Source organism: Lipophrys pholis (assembly GCF_963383615.2).
Source record: "Lipophrys pholis genome assembly, chromosome: 3".
NCBI classification, from domain to species: domain Eukaryota; kingdom Metazoa; phylum Chordata; class Actinopteri; order Blenniiformes; family Blenniidae; genus Lipophrys; species Lipophrys pholis.
This window is the reverse complement of record NC_137627.1, coordinates 15,027,053-15,049,076: the sequence shown is the minus strand read 5'-3', so window position 1 is coordinate 15,049,076 and position 22,024 is coordinate 15,027,053. Positions and strand designations below refer to the sequence as shown.

At 42.4% G+C, this 22,024-nt stretch overlaps 2 protein-coding genes across 2 annotated transcripts in view; both read right to left on the bottom strand.

Annotated features, from left to right (window-relative positions):
• The window catches only part of rtn2a (reticulon 2a), a 61,141-nt gene extending 54,094 nt beyond the window's left edge, over positions 1-7,047 (bottom strand). The window contains exon 1 of the mRNA XM_080459273.1: positions 6,901-7,047. The gene's annotated coding sequence lies outside the window, so the exon portion shown is untranslated. The remainder of the gene's footprint in view (positions 1-6,900) is intronic.
• The window catches only part of LOC308107415 (uncharacterized protein), a gene marked incomplete at its 3' end in the record, with an annotated part of 33,016 nt that overhangs the window by 9,755 nt on the left and 1,237 nt on the right, over positions 1-22,024 (bottom strand). Inside the window, exons 4-12 of the mRNA XM_080459736.1 lie at positions 21,456-21,561; positions 21,156-21,354; positions 20,587-20,723; positions 20,153-20,374; positions 19,531-19,632; positions 19,102-19,419; positions 10,791-10,910; positions 8,641-9,028; positions 8,045-8,164 (exon numbers count right to left, since the gene is read on the bottom strand). Of these exons, the coding sequence (XP_080315862.1) occupies positions 8,045-8,164; positions 8,641-9,028; positions 10,791-10,910; positions 19,102-19,419; positions 19,531-19,632; positions 20,153-20,374; positions 20,587-20,723; positions 21,156-21,354; positions 21,456-21,561 (1,712 nt within the window). The remainder of the gene's footprint in view (positions 1-8,044; positions 8,165-8,640; positions 9,029-10,790; positions 10,911-19,101; positions 19,420-19,530; positions 19,633-20,152; positions 20,375-20,586; positions 20,724-21,155; positions 21,355-21,455; positions 21,562-22,024) is intronic.

The window sequence follows — 22,024 nt, the reverse complement described above, 5'->3', positions numbered from 1 at the left end:
TATTTGCCACAAAATCCAGGTGAAGTTGTTTAAGTTTACATAAATAAGAGATACAGGACTGCAGAGTGTAATTGTTCTGTTTTTTTGTTATGACTGAATAAAGTTCTTAAGTCATTCTAAGAAGAATTTTGATTCAATAAGTGAGTTTTACAATAATTTCTAGCTAAACAAAGCTTCTGCCAATAGTGCTTTTAGCTTCAGACATCTTAGTTGCTCCAAAAATAGACTATTGAGTATATTTGCAATAGCAATGTAAGTATCGGATCAGGAAAGTATTGGTATCGGCCGATACTCAATTCTGAAAAATCAGATCGGTATCGGGGGCAAAAAAGTGTGATCGGGACATCCCTATTAGAAATATTTGGTAGTAACTGTAACAAGACATACGACCAAACAAACTAACATACCCAGACACACAATAGTTGAATCTAGAGAGACTTTTAGTCTCAAATTCAGGACCGACGCTGGTTAAACCCACAAATATTACGTCCTCTCGTCAGAGAACGGGGTGCCTTCGCAAACAACAGACTCGCTCTACACATCCAACATAGAAAAAAAAATATACATTTCTACAAGAGCGGTGGAAACGTTTCACTACATCACTTCAAAAAAAGAATCCCTAATTCATTTCAAGGAACAATTTTTCGACTCAATCACTTTTCCAAATGTGAATTGAGTGTCACACTTTGGGTTTACATCCAAAAAGGCTTTACTGGGAGATAAAGATGCTGGAGCAGCGAGCACATACTGCAGGCTCTCATTTGCACTGACCTTAAGTAAAGTTGCCAAGATATTCACAGATTCACACTTCTGGCATCAGTAACTCTGTAACAAAATGTCAACACACAAACGAAGGGTCTTTCTCATCGCCATGAGGAACAAAATGTGTCCCGAGCTCATTTTTCTCAAAAGTAGCCATTGTTTCTTTGGAGCAGCAGAGATAAGATTGGTCTCTGAGCAGCCGGTTGTGTAACCTGTGTACCAGGGAAAGTCTGCAGATTGCAAACTGCTGCAGCAGCGGAGACAGACACTTCAATATTAATCTAATAAAAAATACCCAGTAATGTCACTGGTGCTCACTGCAGTGTCACCAAAGTCACTGCAGCCTTCACTTGTCCCCTGCTGATGATACTACAACACTTGGTTTGACGCAGGAGCTCTGGCGTCTTCTGAGAAGCAGTATGCACGTGTCTAATGCCAAGATCAAGGTAATGTTGGGTTTCCATGTGTATTTTGACTAAAAGCTCACCAATTACACCTGATAGATGTCGAATAATGCTGCAGTAGCGATAAAATTATTCCTGCCAATAGAGCCCGTTGTTACAGTAAATGCTCTGAAAGATGAATCGATGTGTTCTTTGATAGTATACTACCTGATATACCCGTTGTTTTTTCCTAAACTCAGACTGTCATTTCAAGTAAACCAGCCCCAAAACACCTTCATTTTCTAAAAGGGACTAATGAAGCTTCTGCTTGTATTTGTTCACAAGGTTGGTAATAAAAGAGTCATATTAATAAGTGATCTCTGTTCACTAGCTGTTTAAAAGAACTTTATTGTTTCATTACCGGGGATCCCTCTCAGTCCAGAAAATGCAAGATTGTTGTAAAATGGTTTATAAACGCACTGTATTTAAATGAAGTTAACATTGGCTGAAAATAAATCATAATGAAGAGCCCCACCTAAAATGTTTATCACCAGCCGCCACTGCTTTCAAGGTGTTCGAGTAAACGGGGCCGGAATTAGTTTTGGTCTTAAGAATTATAACAGAAAGAGCACCAGCGTGTATTGTTTCACGAAAGCAAATGTGCCCAGATCCTGATAAGGAACAAGTCCCCCGGCCGGGATGTTCTGTAATCAAGGCCCCCCGGAGAGGAGCAAGGTAAAACGTCCATCTAAAATGTTATTCTCACCCAATTTAAAAAAAAAAAGAAAAAAGAAAAAGTTTGACATTTCAGATACATTTCAAGATATCCATGTTTTCACCCTGATGAGTTTCACATACAAACACCAATGAAATCTACTGAGAATGAATGTCCCATCCATTTTTAAAGGCTCCTGAAACACAAACATCAGTTTACTCTCCACCTTAAAACATAAACTGAACTAAAAAGACATTTAAGTGTATTTTTAACAAAAAACAGTGAACGTGTTGACTTATTTCTTGAAGAGTAGAAGATAATCCACTATTTTGAATGTGAAGAAAAACATGTCGCTGATAGGTGGTGTTGAGGGGGTTTGGTTTCGACTTTTGGTTGGTAGAGGTGGTTGGGTGTCAGTCTTGAATCCAATAAGGATTAACTGAGCAATGGTTGTTTTGGTTCACGCTCATTTAAAGCACATTGCACTTGGCAGGCCACTGTTTTATGAACGTGTTTTCTAATAATCAGTCTTATCCCTGAGAGACGTACAAGTCTTGGCCCACTGAAGGACGACTCCTCTCTTGTGTGACATTGTCTTTTTTTCGGGTGGAGGAACGCCAGGCTGAGGAGGGACTATTTCTCACGTTAGACTCCAACACAAGGAAACAAATTTACTCCATGGGGGGGGGGTGTCGAGGGAAAAGGTGCAACGACTTGAGAAAAGCAAAGCATCTTTGGGTGGAGACACGAAGCAGAGCTGGTTTCTTTGGTTTCTCTCATGCTGCAGGTGAATCCTCTGAAGCTCCCGGTTTGAGGTCAACATGTAGCACCTTCATGTTTGTCCCACTGGGCCTCTTCTGGTCGTTGAGATTCATACAAGATATAAATAAAGTTGGGGGGGGGGGGGGTTCTTGCCTTTTTCCTAGATGTAATTTGACACCCAACAGTTTGCTTACATATTTAAGAATGTGCATAAAATGAATGCTAATCCATCCATAGAGTGCTTGTTTTTAACAGATTGTAGAAATTAAAAAAAAATATATATATATATGTTTTTCAATCAGCTGAAAGACTCCTTATTGAATTCAAAGGTAGTCCCCGAGGGTTGGGCTGCGTTACACAGTCTGTGAAGAGTCCTTGAAATGCCCTTTGGTCCACAGCAGAATACCCCGACACGCTTCCTGAAACCACAGGAAGAAAAGAAACGGATGTGAGAAGATGAGTAGGTTTTAGAACAGTGATGAAACACTGAATGAATACCCTCCCCACTACTTACTGTTGGTTGGCCTTTCCTATTTCATCCAAAAGCAACTTCCATCTGGGTCGACCAACCAGCAGCCTTGATGTGAGCGGGAGATACCTCTCCTCAGATATGGTCTACTCGTAAATTCAGGAAACTAGTTTATTTAAAAGTTTGCCTCTCCCCGTCGGGGCATCGAACCCCGGTCTCCCGCGTGACAGGCGGGGATATTTCCTTTCAGAGCTGAACTGGCAGCAGAAAAGGCCTTCACTATTAGACAGCCAGCATGACTGTCGCTAATAAATGAGCCGTGCAGGGAAATGAGTGCAGCATATTCTCCCTGCCACGTTTTTACAATAGCACATGCAAAAAAAGGAAAAAAGAAAACACTGAATTTCATTACAATGTAGAGATTAGTGAGTGGGGAACAGATGGAAAAACAGACTTAGCAGTGAAACAGATGCACGACAGAAGCGTTGAAGGAGAATTAACTTGCGTCCTTTGCACGCATGGCAGCAAACACACCAGCAAGTAAACATCTGCACATCAATACGTCATGACAGAACTGGTCTGCTTCTGCACTGCATCCATCCTTTCAGCCATGTGTTTATTGCAGGTAAGAGCAGGAGAGAGGCGGCAGGGGTGAGCTAACACGTACGATGCGCACATCAGTTTGCAAGGAAACATGCTGAGCTGGAATATATGTGCCGATGGTACGGAGAGATAAACAAACGCAGATGGAGAAGCAGAAGAGAAACAGACTCACGGCAGTGGGAGAATCCTAAAACCTGGCCCATGCTCCATCAAGGCATTGCTGGGCCCGTCCAGTCTGGAAGCCCCCTTCCTCCTCCTCCTCCTCCTCCTCCTCCTCCTCCTCCTCCTCCTCCTCCTCTGCTGCCGGCTCTCACGTCCTGTAGATTCACACTCTCCTTCCTCCCTTCGCCTCCCTCCGCCTCCCTCCTATGGTTGGTTTTCTTGGTAGCGTGTTGAGCAGCAGCTTTATCTCTCTCCTGCCTCTCGCTCTGTCACTCCACAGCCCCGCCCTGCCTCACTCCACCATCCTGCCCCTCGGCTCCATCCTCTCCTCCTCCTGCATTGTTATGACTGCAGCGGGAGGGAGCAGCACGCGCTACAGCCACAGGAGAGAAGCAGGAGTGTCAATCTGAGCCTATACTGCCATCTTCCATTCACAGTTTATCTTTGCCTATCCTACTATCTCTTCCTCATCATGTGATTTAATCTCAAGATCTCATAGGAGCAAGATGCAAGAGAAGGAATGACACAACATCATTAATAATGTAAGACAAGCATGGACAGGACACACACAGATGAAGAGATGGAAGCCTGTGGGGTGGATCTCCCCTGGGGGGCGCCAAAGAGCTACCGTAGGTGCAGAGTGGTAGGAAAGCTCTCAGTCAGGGGATGCCGTCTTTTTGCAGGTTTTTCCTTTGAATTGTTTACAAGAATTATGATAAAATAAATATTTGTAGGATGTATTAATCATTCTAAAAATGTGTTTGATCCATATAGCCTCCAGACTATTGATGGGTAAATCAAAAATAATAGTATAAGCTTAGTGCAAATCCATGAATGTAAGTTATGGCAGCTGTAGATTATTTATGAAGACTTACTAAACATTGTCAAATGAAAGCCCCCATCTAGAATGCGAAGAGTTGGTGTTTTGCTTGCCTCACAATCCAAACAATATATAATTAAATGTGAAAATTATTAGAAAATCCAGCATTCAACAGAAAATCACTGCTCACCAGGACAGAATACAATGCTCCCCAATCGGGTGAAACAAACATGCTGCCAGCTGCAAGAACTTCATTTGCTATATCTTCATGGCAACAACGTTTGCATTTTGTCAGAGGTGGACATGCTGGGCACACTGCCACACTTACACTCCATCACTTTACATGGAAATGTGATTGAAACCAACAAGAGTTACCGGTAGACACATCAACTTCACACATGCTTTTGCCCACTCTCTCTCTCTCTCTCTCACCCACACATACCTAAACTACTATTCTGCCTCTGTGTGCCTAGGAGTCATGTGATTTCAGTTTGGCCTCAGCTCAAGTCGATGGACTTCAGTGCCGTGACACGAAATGAGCGAGCGCTGGCAAAGATCTGGCATCAGAGAAACAAGCACAGGAAGAGCAAAGAGAGTCTCCAGTGACCTCGTCTCATCTCAAACATGGATTTTTGTTGAAATGTCTTTGAAGTATTAAATAAGTTTTAAAAAAGCGTAAGCTTTTATTGGTACTACCATAAAATAATATTACAACAATGTTTCAGGGACTATTACATACTGGCGTACAAACAAAACAGAAAAGAACAAAGTGAAGAATGACAGTGAGAAATCTTCTTGTTTAAGGGATTTTTGTGCAGAAGCTGCATCTTCTGTTTTCTCCAGGTCCTCTTGTTGCCTCCCACAGTACAAAACCATGCAAATCAGGTTAACCATTCACTCTAAAATTGCAGGTAAGTGTAAGTGCATATGGTGGTTTGTGCCTTTCCATGTCCTGTGATGGACTGGCAAACAGGATATACACAGCCTTCACCCACAGTTAGCTGGTTTCGGCTCTTGGCTGCAGCGACTCAGAATTGGATAAAGCCGTCCGGACGATGAGTCGTCATCTGAAAGACTGAGCCGCCACATCTTAAAACATATATCCACTTGAGTTTCATCAAAACCACCTCAAATGTGAATCGAAACAAAATTTCCAACAAATAAGACTCCCAACTTTTAAAAGTCAGACTCGTCATTTGACTGTGGAAAACAAATCATTTAAGTACAGGATGTGCACGAGTTAGCCAAGATTGCAGGAGTTGCTCAAATGGAGCGTGTCAGTCTGAAGAAAATGAAGATTGTCGCACGATCGTAAAGCACCTAGACGATAGAGAAGGAGAACCTCGCCCCTCCAGATGATTTCTTGAAACACTGCGTAAATAGAGTGTGTGGTGATCAGGAGTTGTGTAATTCTGTGGCGCAGCTTTGTCATTGTAAATTGTAAAAGTTTGAGAGCAAAAGCAACACAAGAGTAGAAGAGATGGGGATGGTGTGATCAGTAACACAGTTTTGGTAAGTCAAACCTAAAAAAAAGAAGTTTCATCAGAATAAAATGAAATCAATTAATTACAATATGCTACTGTGACACAACAATTCCCCCCCAGGGGCTCATGGGCTCAGACAGGTGGAGGCGGAGCTTCAGATTTTTAATTGATATGGTTTGAGGATGTTGCCAGCACTACTGGTACATTTCATCACAATGTGAAAGGCACGGTGGCTTGGAAATGTATTCGTACTCCTTGAATGTCTCCACGTTTAGTCACATTACAACCACAAATGCAATAGTACGGACGCAATACTCCCGAGTCAATGCTTTGTAGAGCCTTTCGCTGCAAGGCTTCTGGGGGTATTTCTCTACATCGATCATATGAAATAACACTTAACAATGTGAACTACTGTGATATTTTATGTTTGGACTGCTTTACTTTTGAACCTCTGTTAAATATTGTACAGAAACTGTACATTTACTGAAACAGTAAGTTTGGATTTCTGTGTTCAGTGTGTAACATCATGTACAGTTTTTAGGAACACAACCTGTCAGTCACTCCAGGGCAGACAATTAACTCCCAATCGTCAGACAATATAACGACAATGATGTTATACGAATGTCGTCTTTCCTAAATTGGGATTTAACTTCAGATTGATGACTTCCCTGCGCTCAGTGTCTATAAACGACAGCGAGCGGACGGATATTTCCGGCTGATGAAGGCAGTGTTTCTCGTACCTTCGTGGGCTGCGATGTCGTGCTGATTCCTTCATGCTTCAACAAAGTGTGGCTGGCTTTAATTTGTTTTTTTTGGACTTTTTTCTCGTCTTTACTTTTTCTGGAGACTTTCACGTTGCTATCCACAACACAGTCCATGGTGCGCGTATTTATTTTGTCCGGGTGAAACAAACATTGACAAAGATATTTTCCTTCCCACTGAAGCAGCGGTGCTTGGTTCACCGAGCGTCACTTTTCTTCTTTCTTTTTTTAAATCATCTTTTTATTCAAGATAATGTATAGAAAATAGATTATTCAAAAAGACAATCTTTTTTGATTTTTCACAGAACATATACAAATACTGCACATCACGTTCAAGCACTGTAACATTATAATTTGACACACCCTCATTCAGTTTGCTTGTGCAAGCTTTCATTTTAAAAATCACATTTGTTGTGAAAAATAACAAAATCTGATTATTATTTTTTACAACCTGCTGGTAATTTTAAATGTAATGTATCAATATGTTTAACTTGTTTCAGTCAATAACATTCAAGAGAGGAGCAGAGAGAAGAATATATTTTATTTCATTTCTTTATTTAACTGTATTCTTCCGAATTTATTCATAGCTAAAATAAATTCTAAGTGAGGCATTTACTACCTATTATTATTATTATTATTATTATCATTATTATTATTATTATCATTTTGGAAACCTGACAGATCCGTAAATAGTTGGGTTTGTTTATTTGTTGGTGTGCATGTTTGCTTACATCTCTGTGCCTCGCTTTCTGGTTGTCTGTGTTGCAAATGTTATGGCTGCATCCTCATTATCTTTATATATTGCGGACTTCCTGTTGGATTTAGGTCCGGGGTATCAGTGCGTGATTTGTAGGTCTTGATGAGATGAACAATTGAGTTTTGGTTTGAGCTCTCTACAACATTCTTACCGACCTTTGGTCCTGGCCTTTCGTGCTCGGTCCCTAATTATGATTGCTCAGGCCCCGACTTGTCCAGTTGCCACAGATGACATTTTTAATGACCACAAGTAGTAATGTAACTCTTTTTTGTTGTTGTTTATGTTGGAGGTTTTTTATTCTTTTTTTTTGGGGGGGGGGGGGGGGGGGGGGGGGCGACCTCTCTGGACTTCGAGGTCTGCTCTGACCCATCCCCTGCAGGATGTCCATGTTCTGTGGCGCCATGTTATGGCAGGCGCAGCTTGTTCTTGTGAGACTCTCCCTGCAGTCTGCTCTTTCCCACTCCACGAAGGTGTCTGAGAAGGGGCCTGGAACACACAACCACACGGTGAGAAATTGACTTTTTAAAGGCCAAATATTGAACAGCTCCTCAACAATTTCACACAGGGTGACAGAGGTCCAACAACATTACAGGTATTCAAAGTGTGTTTCCCCAAATCCAGCTTCGGTCCTGAATTTGAGCCTAAAAGTCTCTCTAGATTCAACTATTGTGTGTCTGGGTATGTTAGTTTGTTTGGTCATATGTCTTGTTACAGTTACTACCAAGTATTTCTAGCTAGGAAATCTGCCTGTATGCAGGCTTCCTGAGACACTTTGGTTGTGCCGATGTCATTCTGGATAATAAATCTTAAAGAGGATTTCGACTGTGGGCTTCACCTGTCTGCTCTTCATATCATGAGATATCAAGATTCCCAGCAGTCCCAGTTGCTCAGGCAGCTGGGATTCTTCTTCTTTTGTTTTCTCTTTCTCCTCCGGCCGGGCTTTGGCTCTTCCAGCTGCTGACTCTGTACCAGGACCTCTGGATGCTGGCAATCCTCTGGTTTCTCCAGCAACTGGAAGAGCTTGAGAATATTGTTCTTTGTCCTCCGGGTCCCTCGGCTGAGTTTTGGCTCCTCAAACTCCTCAAGCTTCTGAGGGTCTTCCAGCCAATAAGTCCTCTCTAGATGCTGAGGCTTCTCTGGCCTCTGAGGCTCTTCTGGCCTCTCCAGTTCTTGTGGAACAGGGGCCAGAGGTGACACAAGAACCAAAGAGGCCAGAGGTTCCACAAGAACTGGCCTCTCTGGCTCCTGAGGAACCTGAGGCACCTCAAGCTGCTGAGACACCTCCACCTCCTGAAGGTCCTCCAGCTCCTCAAGCCCCTCCAAATCTTGAAGGTCGTCCAGCTGCTGAAGCTGCTCCATCTCCTGGAGCACCTCCACCAGCTGGATCTCCTCCGGCATCTGGAGCTCCTCCAAGCGCTGAGGGCACTCCAGATCCTGAAGGTCGTCCAGCTGCTGAAGCTGCTCCATCTCCTGGAGCACCTCCCCCAGCTGGATCTCCTCCGGAATCTGGAGCTCCTCCAAACGCTGAGGGCACTCCAGAGCCTGAAGGTCGTCCAGCTGCTGAAGCTGCTCCATCTCCTGGAGCACCTCCCCCAGCTGGATCTCCTCCGGCATCTGGAGCTCCTCCAAGCGCTGAGGGCACTCCAGAGCCTGAAGGTCGTCCAGCTGCTGAAGCTGCTCCATCTCCTGGAGCACCTCCCCCAGCTGGATCTCCTCCGGCATCTGGAGCTCCTCCAAGCGCTGAGGGCACTCCAGAGCCTGAAGGTCGTCCAGCTGCTGAAGCTGCTCCATCTCCTGGAGCACCTCCCCCAGCTGGATCTCCTCCGGAATCTGGAGCTCCTCCAAGCGCTGAGGGCACTCCAGAGCCTGAAGGTCGTCCAGCTGCTGAAGCTGCTCCATCTCCTGGAGCACCTCCACCAGCTGGATCTCCTCAGGCATCTGGAGCTCCTCCAAGCGCTGAGGGCACTCCAGATCCTGACACTCCTCATCCTGAGGCTGCAGCTGCAGCTCTGGGCTCAAGCTCAGCTGTTCCTGCCATTTGAGGTAGAAAATGTGAGGATAATGAGGATGAGGCCATTAAAACAAGCAACACAGAAACAACTGAAAATGAGGCACCGAGATGTAGGCAAGCAAGCACACAAACAAATAAACAAGTCCAAAATGCAGGATAAAGCAGAAACAAGGAGTCCAAAGAGGTGTGGTCAGATAGAGAGAACAGCAATGGAGGAGAAGACAGGAGGAAACAGGCAGAGGATGGAGGATCAATGTGGAAGAAAATGAAAGAAAAGAAATAGAAAAGCTCAAGACAATGCCAAGAACGGTCAGAGAAAATGTTGTAAATGTTGAAGCTTGAAGTATCAGAACATTAATAGTACTGGTCTAGATTCTGCTGAGACCTAGGAATCCATCTATCTGTATTTTTTCCACTTCCGATCTGATCCCAATACCTGAATTTGGATATCTGCCGATACTGATACTCTGTTTGCTTTAATAATATTATTATCATTACTGTTGATTCTATATGAGGCTTTAATAAACTCCTCTCTACAGGCAAGTATGAAATGTACGAATGTATGCATGTATTCTCCCAAAAGGCAACTTGAGGTTAGTATAAGATCAGAAAAGGAAGCATTACAAACTTTTTTTGTTCAATTTGGACAATGTGGGTGTCTGCGTGATGCCATCATCTCATAATAAACTTGTTATATCTTTAAAACCTCACAATTACTCAATTAATCCCAGGGGAAACGCTTTAGCAAGGCGCCACAAGCAATTGGGACTATTTTCAGGGAGTTTTGATTGGAGTAGGACACAGCCTGCCAGCTGGCTGCAAACTGTGGAACGGATTTCCTGACTCATTACTCCACGTCTCATTGAGACCCGCCTCCCTTCGGGAAATCCAGTCCACAGTTTGCAGGCAGCGAGCAGCGCAGCCAACCCATCAGTACCGCTTGTAGAGTCATTTCAGCAACAGGAAAGCACAGACGTGGCTTCATGTATTGGGAAATATCGACAGGTTGGATCGGAACCGGACCTAATATAGCAGTTTTGAAGTGTTCCAGGTAATTAATTAAATCTAATAGTTCAAATTCAAAGAATTGAAGGCACTGACCTCTGGGATGTCGTAAAATGGAGCCTGGTGCATGGGGGGCACATGACCCTGTGGGTCGTGAAACACGGGACCCTGTTGGATGTAGTACACGGGAACCTGTGTGGTGTAGTACACGGGACCCTGTGGGATGTAGTACACGGGACCCTGTGTGGTGTAGTACACGGGACCCTGTGGGATGTAGTACACGGGACCCTGTGTGGTGTAGTACACGGGACCCTGTGGGGTGTAGTACACGGGACCCTGTGGGATGTAGTACACGGGACCCTGTGTGGTGTAGTACACGGGACCCTGTGGGCCGTAAAACACGGGACCCTGTGGGCCGTAAAACACGGGACCCTGTGGGACTATGAACGCAGGACTCATTGGCGCCGTCATCGTCGTCGTTGTTTGTGGATTCACTGGGCAGAAATTAAACAAAAAGAAATGTCAAGATCACAAAGAAGTTTAGGATTTCCTTAAGAAAATACAAAGCCGGTGCTGAAGAAAGCTAAACTGTAATGCTAAAGAAGTTGAAGTAGTTGTGCTTCTGCGTCAAACAGCGCCTCCTCGTGTCTAAAGTTCAAAACCCACACAGACTGAATATGATTCCCAAAGACCTAAACTGATATACGTTCTCAATATTAACTCCATCAGCGGCTTCACCTTCACTTCTTTTAGCAACAAAACAATCAATATACTCACTTCTCCCGTCAAAACGCTCGTGAAAAAAGTTCAGTGGCAGATCAAAAAAAGGCTCAGTTCTCATTGAAAAGGTTCCTGGACTGGTATCTCCGAGGTAAACACCTGAGTGAAGAGCCAGCTGGGACAGTGAACTCTGTTTGGTGATTCTTCAAAGCTCAGTATGACACCACAAAGCACTTTTACCAACTTGAAAGCTCAGTGTGATAGGACAAAGGGCCTTTACCAACTTCAAGACTCGGTGTGACATCACACGGGGTCAAAAGGAGTTAAGCCCCACCCCTTGGGCCTGCTGCCATGACTACCATCAACTGTAGCAACTAATTTGTAGACCTGTTTATAAAATAAATGACAATCCAATGATGGATAAATATAAATAAACCCCTTCAGTCTGAAGTCTCACTGTCACTTGTAATTGTATTATTGCCTTCAACCTACTCAACGATCACTTCCAGTTTTATAAATTCTGCCATTTTGTTCACAATAAATTACTTTACATCTGATTTAATCTCAAACTGTGCAGTCCTGAAAGTCAATAGTTGCTAAATCAGCACCGCGTAGTACAGAAGATCAGTTTGTGATCTGTAGTCGTCTGTTCCTGTAAATATGAAGAAATGTTGTGTTGGGCTTAAGATTCCATTGAACTCCTCAAAGCATTTTCTGTGACAGAGGAGAAACACCAGGGACAATGAACAGGCCATAAAACAGCAGGGAAAAGGCCAAAGACACCAGGAAGTCTCCAATCCCCCCAGGTTGGCAACCAATGGTGATGGTCAAACCCGACCCAGACACCACAGGGGTCCAAAAGTCAACTCAGTGAAGCTCCTTTCCAACCAACTGTCCTCTGCTTCTCAATCCGACCACCGAGAGGGACACAGGTCTGTGCTGCCTCGGGACGGTAAAGAGAGCAGTAGATCCAAGGGACAGAACCAACGAGGATCCCAACTCAACGTTAGAGGTCATCACAGCCACTCATATTGACCCGCCGACGTCTGCCTCCATCTGGTGGACGTTTGAGGTCATTACACCCATCAGCTTCATCATTCCAGAACACACACACACACACACACACACACACACACACACACACACACACACACACACACACACACACACACACACACACACACACACTCTGTACATAGTGTTTGCCATTTAATAGATTAGATCTCCGTGTTAGATGACGTTTGATATTTAAGTGTGTTGATTTATGAGATGATTTCAGAATTATTTATGAATTAATACATTTTGTTAATAAACGCCTGTAAGCTGAATTGAACGATTCTTGGTGATTATTGTGTAGTTATTGTTGACAATTCACTGGTTTGTAACAGTCTGTGCTTGGATTTCACACCTTCCCATTTTATTTAAGATTGTTATATTTTTACACAGAAATATTAACTAACTTAAATAAATCTTTTACATATGGATGTCCCAATCAGATCGGTAGATATCGGATCGGGGCGATATTGGTGATTTGTGAGTGATCGGGAATCGGCAAATCCAGCCGATCACCCCGCCGATCTAAAAAAAAGGCGGTCCGCAACGTCTCCTAATAACCACAAGAACCATGGACTACAAGCTCCGGTCCAGCTGCAGAAGCTAGAAGCAGGCGGAGGGGGGCCATAGACCTATAAAACAGAAGTTATAAATAGTGGTTTATGTGTTCATGTACAGAAGTCTACTTCTAAATTTCTATGTGGTCTGTCTTCTTCTGCATTTTTGTTGTGTTTGGTGAGTCACAGCGCCCCTAAAGGCATGCCATGTGTACCTACATGCCCGGAAGCCTCGTGTTGAACCGTGTTCATAGTGAGGTGTGGACGGTTTTGTGGGAGCAGGCCAGGGAGAACAAAAGATTGTTTTTTCATCGTGTGGATGTACCCTCAGTTCACAACAACAACTTAAGAAAAAGCCGCACTGAAGCAGCAAACTCGGTGCGGCTTTAAAATAAAGGATTTTAAAATAGAGGACAAGTACCCACATGGGCGCGATATGGCAAAAAAAATAACCCAGAAGGTTGCGCTAGTTTGAAGGAAGACTGGGATATTCTGAATAAGTTTTTGAGGGAACTATGTTCAGACTACTTTTGTCAAACAGGTTTTCCCACTTTAAAGTGGAATTAAGTGTTTATAATTCACATTGAAATGTAAATGTTTTGTTACAATTCAGGTCAAACCTCTCATACGTGAAACTGAAACTGAAAACACAAAGAAGTTACATTAGAGCCTAAGAGCATTTACGTATAAGATTTATTTACTTATGTTTATGATCGTTTTTGCACTTTTTTAGGACTTATTTTCAACCCAACCAGTCAAAGACACTTTGAAGTGGAATTGGGTTCTTCTGATTGGTTTTACTGAATACTGTTTATGTTGTAGTTCTTTATAGTTTATATGTCAGTCAAACTGATTCACTGGGTTTCATTTTTAATTTTTTTTTTATTTGCCACAAAATCCAGGTGAAGTTGTTTAAGTTTACATAAATAAGAGATACAGGACTGCAGAGTGTAATTGTTCTGTTTTTTTGTTATGACTGAATAAAGTTCTTAAGTCATTCTAAGAAGAATTTTGATTCAATAAGTGAGTTTTACAATAATTTCTAGCTAAACAAAGCTTCTGCCAATAGTGCTTTTAGCTTCAGACATCTTAGTTGCTCCAAAAATAGACTATTGAGTATATTTTGCAATAGCAATGTAAGTATCGGATCAGGAACGTATTGGTATCGGCCGATACTCAATTCTGAAAAATCAGATCGGTATCGGGGGCAAAAAAGTGTGATCGGGACATCCCTATTAGAAATATTTGGTAGTAACTGTAACAAGACATACGACCAAACAAACTAACATACCCAGACACACAATAGTTGAATCTAGAGAGACTTTTAGTCTCAAATTCAGGACCGACGCTGGTTAAACCCACAAATATTACGTCCTCTCGTCAGAGAACGGGGTGCCTTCGCAAACAACAGACTCGCTCTACACATCCAACATAGAAAAAAAAAATACATTTCTACAAGAGCGGTGGAAACGTTTCACTACATCACTTCAAAAAAAGAATCCCTAATTCATTTCAAGGAACAATTTTTCGACTCAATCACTTTTCCAAATGTGAATTGAGTGTCACACTTTGGGTTTACATCCAAAAAGGCTTTACTGGGAGATAAAGATGCTGGAGCAGCGAGCACATACTGCAGGCTCTCATTTGCACTGACCTTCAGTAAAGTTGCCAAGATATTCACAGATTCACACTTCTGGCATCAGTAACTCTGTAACAAAATGTCAACACACAAACGAAGGGTCTTTCTCATCGCCATGAGGAACAAAATGTGTCCTGAGCTCATTTTTCTCAAAAGTAGCCATTGTTTCTTTGGAGCAGCAGAGATAAGATTGGTCTCTGAGCAGCTGGTTGTGTAACCTGTGTACCAGGGAAAGTCTGCAGATTGCAAACTGCTGCAGCAGCGGAGACAGACACTTCAATATTAATCTAATAAAAAATACCCAGTAATGTCACTGGTGCTCACTGCAGTGTCACCGAAGTCACTGCAGCCTTCACTTGTCCCCTGCTGATGATACTACAACACTTGGTTTGACGCAGGAGCTCTGGCGTCTTCTGAGAAGCAGTATGCACGTGTCTAATGCCAAGATCAAGGTAATGTTGGGTTTCCATGTGTATTTTGACTAAAAGCTCACCAATTACACCTGATAGATGTCGAATAATGCTGCAGTAGCGATAAAATTATTCCTGCCAATAGAGCCCGTTGTTACAGTAAATGCTCTGAAAGATGAATCGATGTGTTCTTTGATAGTATACTACCTGATATACCCGTTGTTTTTTCCTAAACTCAGACTGTCATTTCAAGTAAACCAGCCCCAAAACACCTTCATTTTCTAAAAGGGACTAATGAAGCTTCTGCTTGTATTTGTTCACAAGGTTGGTAATAAAAGAGTCATATTAATAAGTGCTCTCTGTTCACTAGCTGTTTAAAAGAACTTTATTGTTTCATTACCGGGGATCCCTCTCAGTCCAGAAAATGCAAGATTGTTGTAAAATGGTTTATAAACGCACCGTATTTAAATGAAGTTAACATTGGCTGAAAATAAATCATAATGAAGAGCCCCACCTAAAATGTTTATCACCAGCCGCCACTGCTTTCAAGGTGTTCGAGTAAACGGGGCCGAAATTAGTTTTGGTCTTAAGAATTATAACAGAAAGAGCACCAGCGTGTATTGTTTCACGAAAGCAAATGTGCCCAGATCCTGAAAAGGAACAAGTCCCCCGGCCGGGATGTTCTGTAATCAAGGCCCCCCGGAGAGGAGCAAGGTAAAACGTCCATCTAAAATGTTATTCTCACCCAATTTAAAAAAAAAAAGAAAAAAGAAAAAGTTTGACATTTCAGATACATTTCAAGATATCCATGTTTTCACCCTGATGAGTTTCACATACAAACACCAATGAAATCTACTGAGAATGGACGTCCCATCCATTTTTAAAGGCTCCTGAAACACAAACATCAGTTTACTCTCCACCTTAAAACATAAACTGAACTAAAAAGACATTTAAGTGTATTTTTAACAAAAAACAGTGAACGTGTTGACTTATTTCTTGAAGAGTAGAAGATAATCCACTATTTTGAATGTGAAGAAAAACATGTCGCTGATAGGTGGTGTTGAGGGGGTTTGGTTTCGACTTTTGGTTGGTAGAGGTGGTTGGGTGTCAGTCTTGAATCCAATAAGGATTAACTGAGCAATGGTTGTTTTGGTTCACGCTCATTTAAAGCACATTGCACTTGGCAGGCCACTGTTTTATGAACGTGTTTTCTAATAATCAGTCTTATCCCTGAGAGACGTACAAGTCTTGGCCCACTGAAGGACGACTCCTCTCTTGTGTGACATTGTCTTTTTTTCGGGTGGAGGAACGCCAGGCTGAGGAGGGACTATTTCTCACGTTAGACTCCAACACAAGGAAACAAATTTACTCCATGGGGGGGGGGGGGTCGAGGGAAAAGGTGCAACGACTTGAGAAAAGCAAAGCATCTTTGGGTGGAGACACGAAGCAGAGCTGGTTTCTTTGGTTTCTCTCATGCTGCAGGCGAATCCTCTGAAGCTCCCGGTTTGAGGTCAACATGTAGCACCTTCATGTTTGTCCCACTGGGCCTCTTCTGGTCGTTGAGATTCATACAAGATATAAATAAAGTTGGGGGGGGGGTTCTTGCCTTTTTCCTAGATGTAATTTGACACCCAACAGTTTGCTTACATATTTAAGAATGTGCATAAAATGAATGCTAATCCATCCATAGAGTGCTTGTTTTTAACAGATTGTAGAAATTAAAAAAAAAAATATATATATATATGTTTTTCAATCAGCTGAAAGACTCCTTATTGAATTCAAAGGTAGTCCCCGAGGGTTGGGCTGCGTTACACAGTCTGTGAAGAGTCCTTGAAATGCCCTTTGGTCCACAGCAGAATACCCCGACACGCTTCCTGAAACCACAGGAAGAAAAGAAACGGAGATGAGAAGATGAGTAGGTTTTAGAACAGTGATGAAACACTGAATGAATACCCTCCCCACTACTTACTGTTGGTTGGCCTTTCCTATTTCATCCAAAAGCAACTTCCATCTGGGTCGACCAACCAGCAGCCTTGATGTGAGCGGGAGATACCTCTCCTCAGATATGGTCTACTCGTAAATTCAGGAAACTAGTTTATTTAAAAGTTTGCCTCTCCCCGTCGGGGAATCGAACCCCAGTCTCCCGCGCGACAGGCGGGGATACTCTCCACTATACTAACAAGGAGCTGATGGGTGGAGTGCAAACATTGTAATTATCCAACAATATCTAGAAATATACCGTATATACATATTGAAAAACCATTTGCATAGATATCAAATGTTCAAAGATCAAAAAAATACACCAATACTTATTTTCCACAGCCTCCTATTTAGCAAACAAACTTTTCATCTTTCAGAAAACAGGATTTTGAAAGAAACAGTTGAAACTTTTAACGGGCCGTCTCGGTAAGACGGAAAGGCCCAGAGTTGTAACGCCCACTGTGAATCTATTGAACACAGGAAACACAACTAATTCTATCAAGAGAGTTACTGATATCGTGTGAAGATTTTAATATTTGCTTCACCTGATAATCATAACATCTTAAATAAACAAAGAAAGAAAAATGCACATCTGTTCACAGAATGATCAGTTTAATTCAATCGCATGATTACATTAAGAATAATAAACAGTCTTTTTAGAGTCAGAGATAAATGAATATTTCCACATGCAAAAGAATTTTCACACTAAAACCCAATGCTGCTCAAAAAAAAGCAATGATATAACTTAATTTATAGAGAATCCTGGAAGTGGTTTAATTCCTGGTGTCACTCCTGGCAAGTCTGAAAACCATGAAAATCAGGTTAACCATTCACTCTAAAATTGCAGGTAAGTGTAAGTGCATATGGTGGTTTGTGCCTTTCCATGTCCTGTGATGGACTGGCAAACTGTCCAGGATATACACAGCCTTCACCCACAGTTAGCTGGTTTCGGCTCTTTGCTGCAGCGACTCAGAATTGGATAAAGCCGTTCGGACGATGAGTCATCATCTGAAAGACTGAGCCGCCACATCTTAAAACATATATCCACTTGAGTTTCATCAAAACCACCTCAAATGTGAAACTCTCTTATTTAATGGATGAAACCTGTCGGCAACACACCACTCACACAGATTCCACCATCTGATTGGTTCAGGAAGTCTTCTGGCAGGAAGAGGAATCAATCCAAGGGGTTTAGCCAAAATGGTATTAAAACAGAAAAAAGTCTTTATTTACAGACAAAAAAATATAATACAAGAAAAGATTGGAAATCAACATCACAAGGTGATTGTAAAACTGATTAAAAGAAACAGAACTGTAATTATTGCTCAAATCAAGTCATCCTCAAACTTTCATCCGGCGCATCATCTGTAAGAAAGAACAGAAACAACCGGTCGGATTTAGTGCTCAGAGGAACATACTTCCCACATGAAGACAGTACTTTGACAGCTGAAGCGTCGTTGGTGCCGAATCTGAGAGAAACGTGAACACCCACCAAGTTATTTAGAAAGATAACACCGTGTGTCGTCATGCTATAAGGTGAGCCACCAACCAGCCTTTGAGGACTATAAAACCCACACGTTACCTGAAGAGGGCTCTTTTAAAGTAAAATTCTCAGACATGGTCACTTACAGACGTTTGCATCTGAAAACTGAATAAATTCAGCAGTTACTTGAATCCAATGACAGAAGGAATAACTTGCATGAATTAATTCACCACCGGACAGTTTTGTTGCACCCTACACACAAAACATAACCCGTCTTCAGTAGTTTAGGTGGCCTCTAACATTATGTTCCTTTCATTAGGAGTCTAGTTAAAAGTTTTGAATTAAAAAAAAGGCTTGAAATATTATTGTGCTAAATCAAAACCATGGCATTTTTCTTGTTTGAGATCATGTGAAAAATATCTTATGCTGTATTCAATTATTTTTAAAGATGCTGTTTTGCTATGAATATAACCATTATTAGAGTTACTTTATCATTTTGATCATCACATGAAACCGTGTGTGTGTGTGTGTGTGTGTGTGTGTGTGTGTGTGTGTGTGTTTATACCTTGCGAGCGCTGGCTGTCAGTCCAGGAGACTTCGCAGACCTGCTGGAAGTTTGAGGAGACTTCCTCGGGCCTCTGCTCGCTACCTGCGGTGACTTGAATCCGTCTCCTCTGCCAGTTCGAGCCACTCCAGCACGGAGATTTCCCGCAGGCTTGTTCTCCTGGCTCTTGTGCGTACTGGACTGTGCGGACGACATCTTGGCCTTTTGGCCCGGGGATTTGCGGGTGGAGCCACGGATTTTGGCCAGCCTTTTTTGTAGGGAGCCTTTTTGTTTGGGCGTGTTTTCGATCAAGAACATCGTTGCCGGCTTCTTTTCGGCCTGAAGATGAAAACAAGTATGACAGTTCGCGAGGTATTCCAAACACATCCGTGAGCTGGTCTACGTCAATATGATTTAACTATCTGAGATATTGGAGTGTATATTACTCACTGGACTGACTTCAGCGTGAAGGTGAGCGTTGGACCGTCCACTGCTCACGTTCTTGTTTTTGGGAGTGAGCGGACGAGGAAAGCAGCTGGCTCTCATCTTTCTCTTCAGGCAAGAATAGAGAGAGAGAACGAAACATGAACGAAACATGAGTCAAGAGTCCGTGACATAACGCTACTACAGGTGCACCTCAAATGATTTCAATACAATGGAAAAGTTTATTCTTTCTAGAATTCAATTCACTCTGATCATCTTCAGTTTGTGCACTTGTTTCAGAGTCCTTAAATACCACATTTTATGTCAGTTATTATAATTGCAAAACTTTTGAAGTCTTGAATGTTATGAAGGTAAATATTCCTGACATAATTGAACTTTTTAAAATTTTCTTCTTTTTTTTTAATCGAAGAGGCAATTGAATATCCTATGAAATATTCCTCAACTGTTGGATTATGTGGGTGAAGGGAGGGCTTCTTTTAAACATTCAAAGCACATTGTTCTGCATTGTACTGTATCAAAAGTGCTCAAAATAAAGTCTGGTGGATTAAAGATCAATTCTGAACCTTAAAGATTATATTCCTGTGGATACAACTGCAAACCAACCTCAGGTGAAGTTTGAGGAACAGACAGCGTGGATGAGGTGAACTTCCGGTCTTTTGTTGGCAGCTGTCCCGGCATCAAGGACAGACGGTGGGACCGAGTCCCGGCTGAAACGCATCAGGGACTGGCGATGAGAAACAAGGGAGTCCTGCAGCTGGCCCGGCATCATAGACGCCCGACGGATCGTCTCAGACGGGTCACCCGTACGCAGCTCTTCGTCCGCGAATACGAAGGCGCTGTTTCGGCTGGGCTGAAGGAGCAGAGAGACAAACTACTATAAAAAAGAAACTTTTACATCATGAAGCATCAAGGAATATACAAATCATCTTTGAACACTGCAGTCCTCGGTTAAATGTTGACTTCTACACCATCTTCTATCTATCATTGTATTAGTTACTCGTTTGATGTGAATAAATGTATGTCAAAGTGGATATAGGCGACCAAACGTTTGTGTTCGTTTACCTCGCACTCCACAGGATAGCTGCTCTTCAGATGAGGAAGACAGGCCTTGTTCCTCGATTGGAGCTCAGCAATCCTCAGCCAGTCATCAGGTGCACTGTCATCCTCGCCCTCTCCCACAGCACAGAATGTACTGGCACCTGACGCAACAAAAGTAGAAAAAAAAAGATAAAATCACACTTTCACCTCAACTGGTGAATACATAGCACTCTAGAAATATTAAAAGCTCCTGGATTTTGCTGCGTCATGTTTGTGAAAATATTATGGTCTCCTGTACAGGGAGATTTTATGTCACCGTCATTGATTTTGGTTAAAGGTGATGGAGTAATGGAGTTGTAACGAAAATCCAATAAAGCAAGTGATTATAACTTGTTTTCGAACACAAGCCCGGCTGTGTGAGTGTGGCCGACCTCAAAATGGCGACAAGCTAAAAGGTTATTGAACAACAGTCGAGATGTTATGTTCAAATACCAGACAGGTTCCATTCAGATTTTTCTTCATGACGACGGCTTTGTGTAAGAGCCAAGCATGTCAATACTTCCATTCTAAGCAGGCGAGAGATATGGCCTTACTCTGGCAATGGACGGTGCTCCGTCTGTACCCTGGAAAACCAATGAGCTGGTCGCTAGCAGCGTTGGTCTTTTTGGCGGGGGTTTCAAACAGTTGCTTCGTTATAAACTGCGAAGAGTGAGCAGTGGGGAGGCTTGGCTGCGAGCGGGCTGGAGCCAGGCTGCGGAAACTCTCCTTGTCTTCACTGCCGCCCCGGGTTTTCTGTAGATCAGAACACTCAAGTCAGAACCGACATATGCCGCGGTCGCTTTTTAAATTTCGTTCGATTGTGAGTCATGGTGAACAAAGCAGGTTCTCCTCGCCTTGGTCAAAGTGATGTTTATCACTTGTGTGGTCCTGCGTCGTTTGACAGATGAAGTTAGATTTCTCCGAACTGAATCCAGCTCACTGTCCTGCTCTGCACTGGTCCTGCGTAAAGAACAGTGAAATGAAAAGGATGGTAATAACAGCCTGATAAAACAAACCAAAAAAATTAAAAAAGCTGCCAATGATAGTTACAATAAAGCAGAGCAGTGTGCAGAAATCACAGGACAATTGTCCAACTTTGGTCTCAATTTTCTAATAAACTATTCTAAATTGTTACAGTCTAATTTAACTTCAGTTGTAGAACTGGTGTTGTTGAATGCATATAGAAAAAAAAAATGCACATTTAACCAGCTATTAGCAGTAAATAGGTATATTTCAATCGATGATCTTTAGATAGTTTGAAAAGCTTTACACATATCCAAGTCCTGGTGGGGTCAATTTTAGAAATGAGCCAATTCATCCAAATAAAAAAACTCAAATCTCACAAGTAAACGACAAGAAACCAAGACAACTTTTCAGCAAAAAGGACATCATCGTTGTAATATGAATGACACGTTTCAGTCAA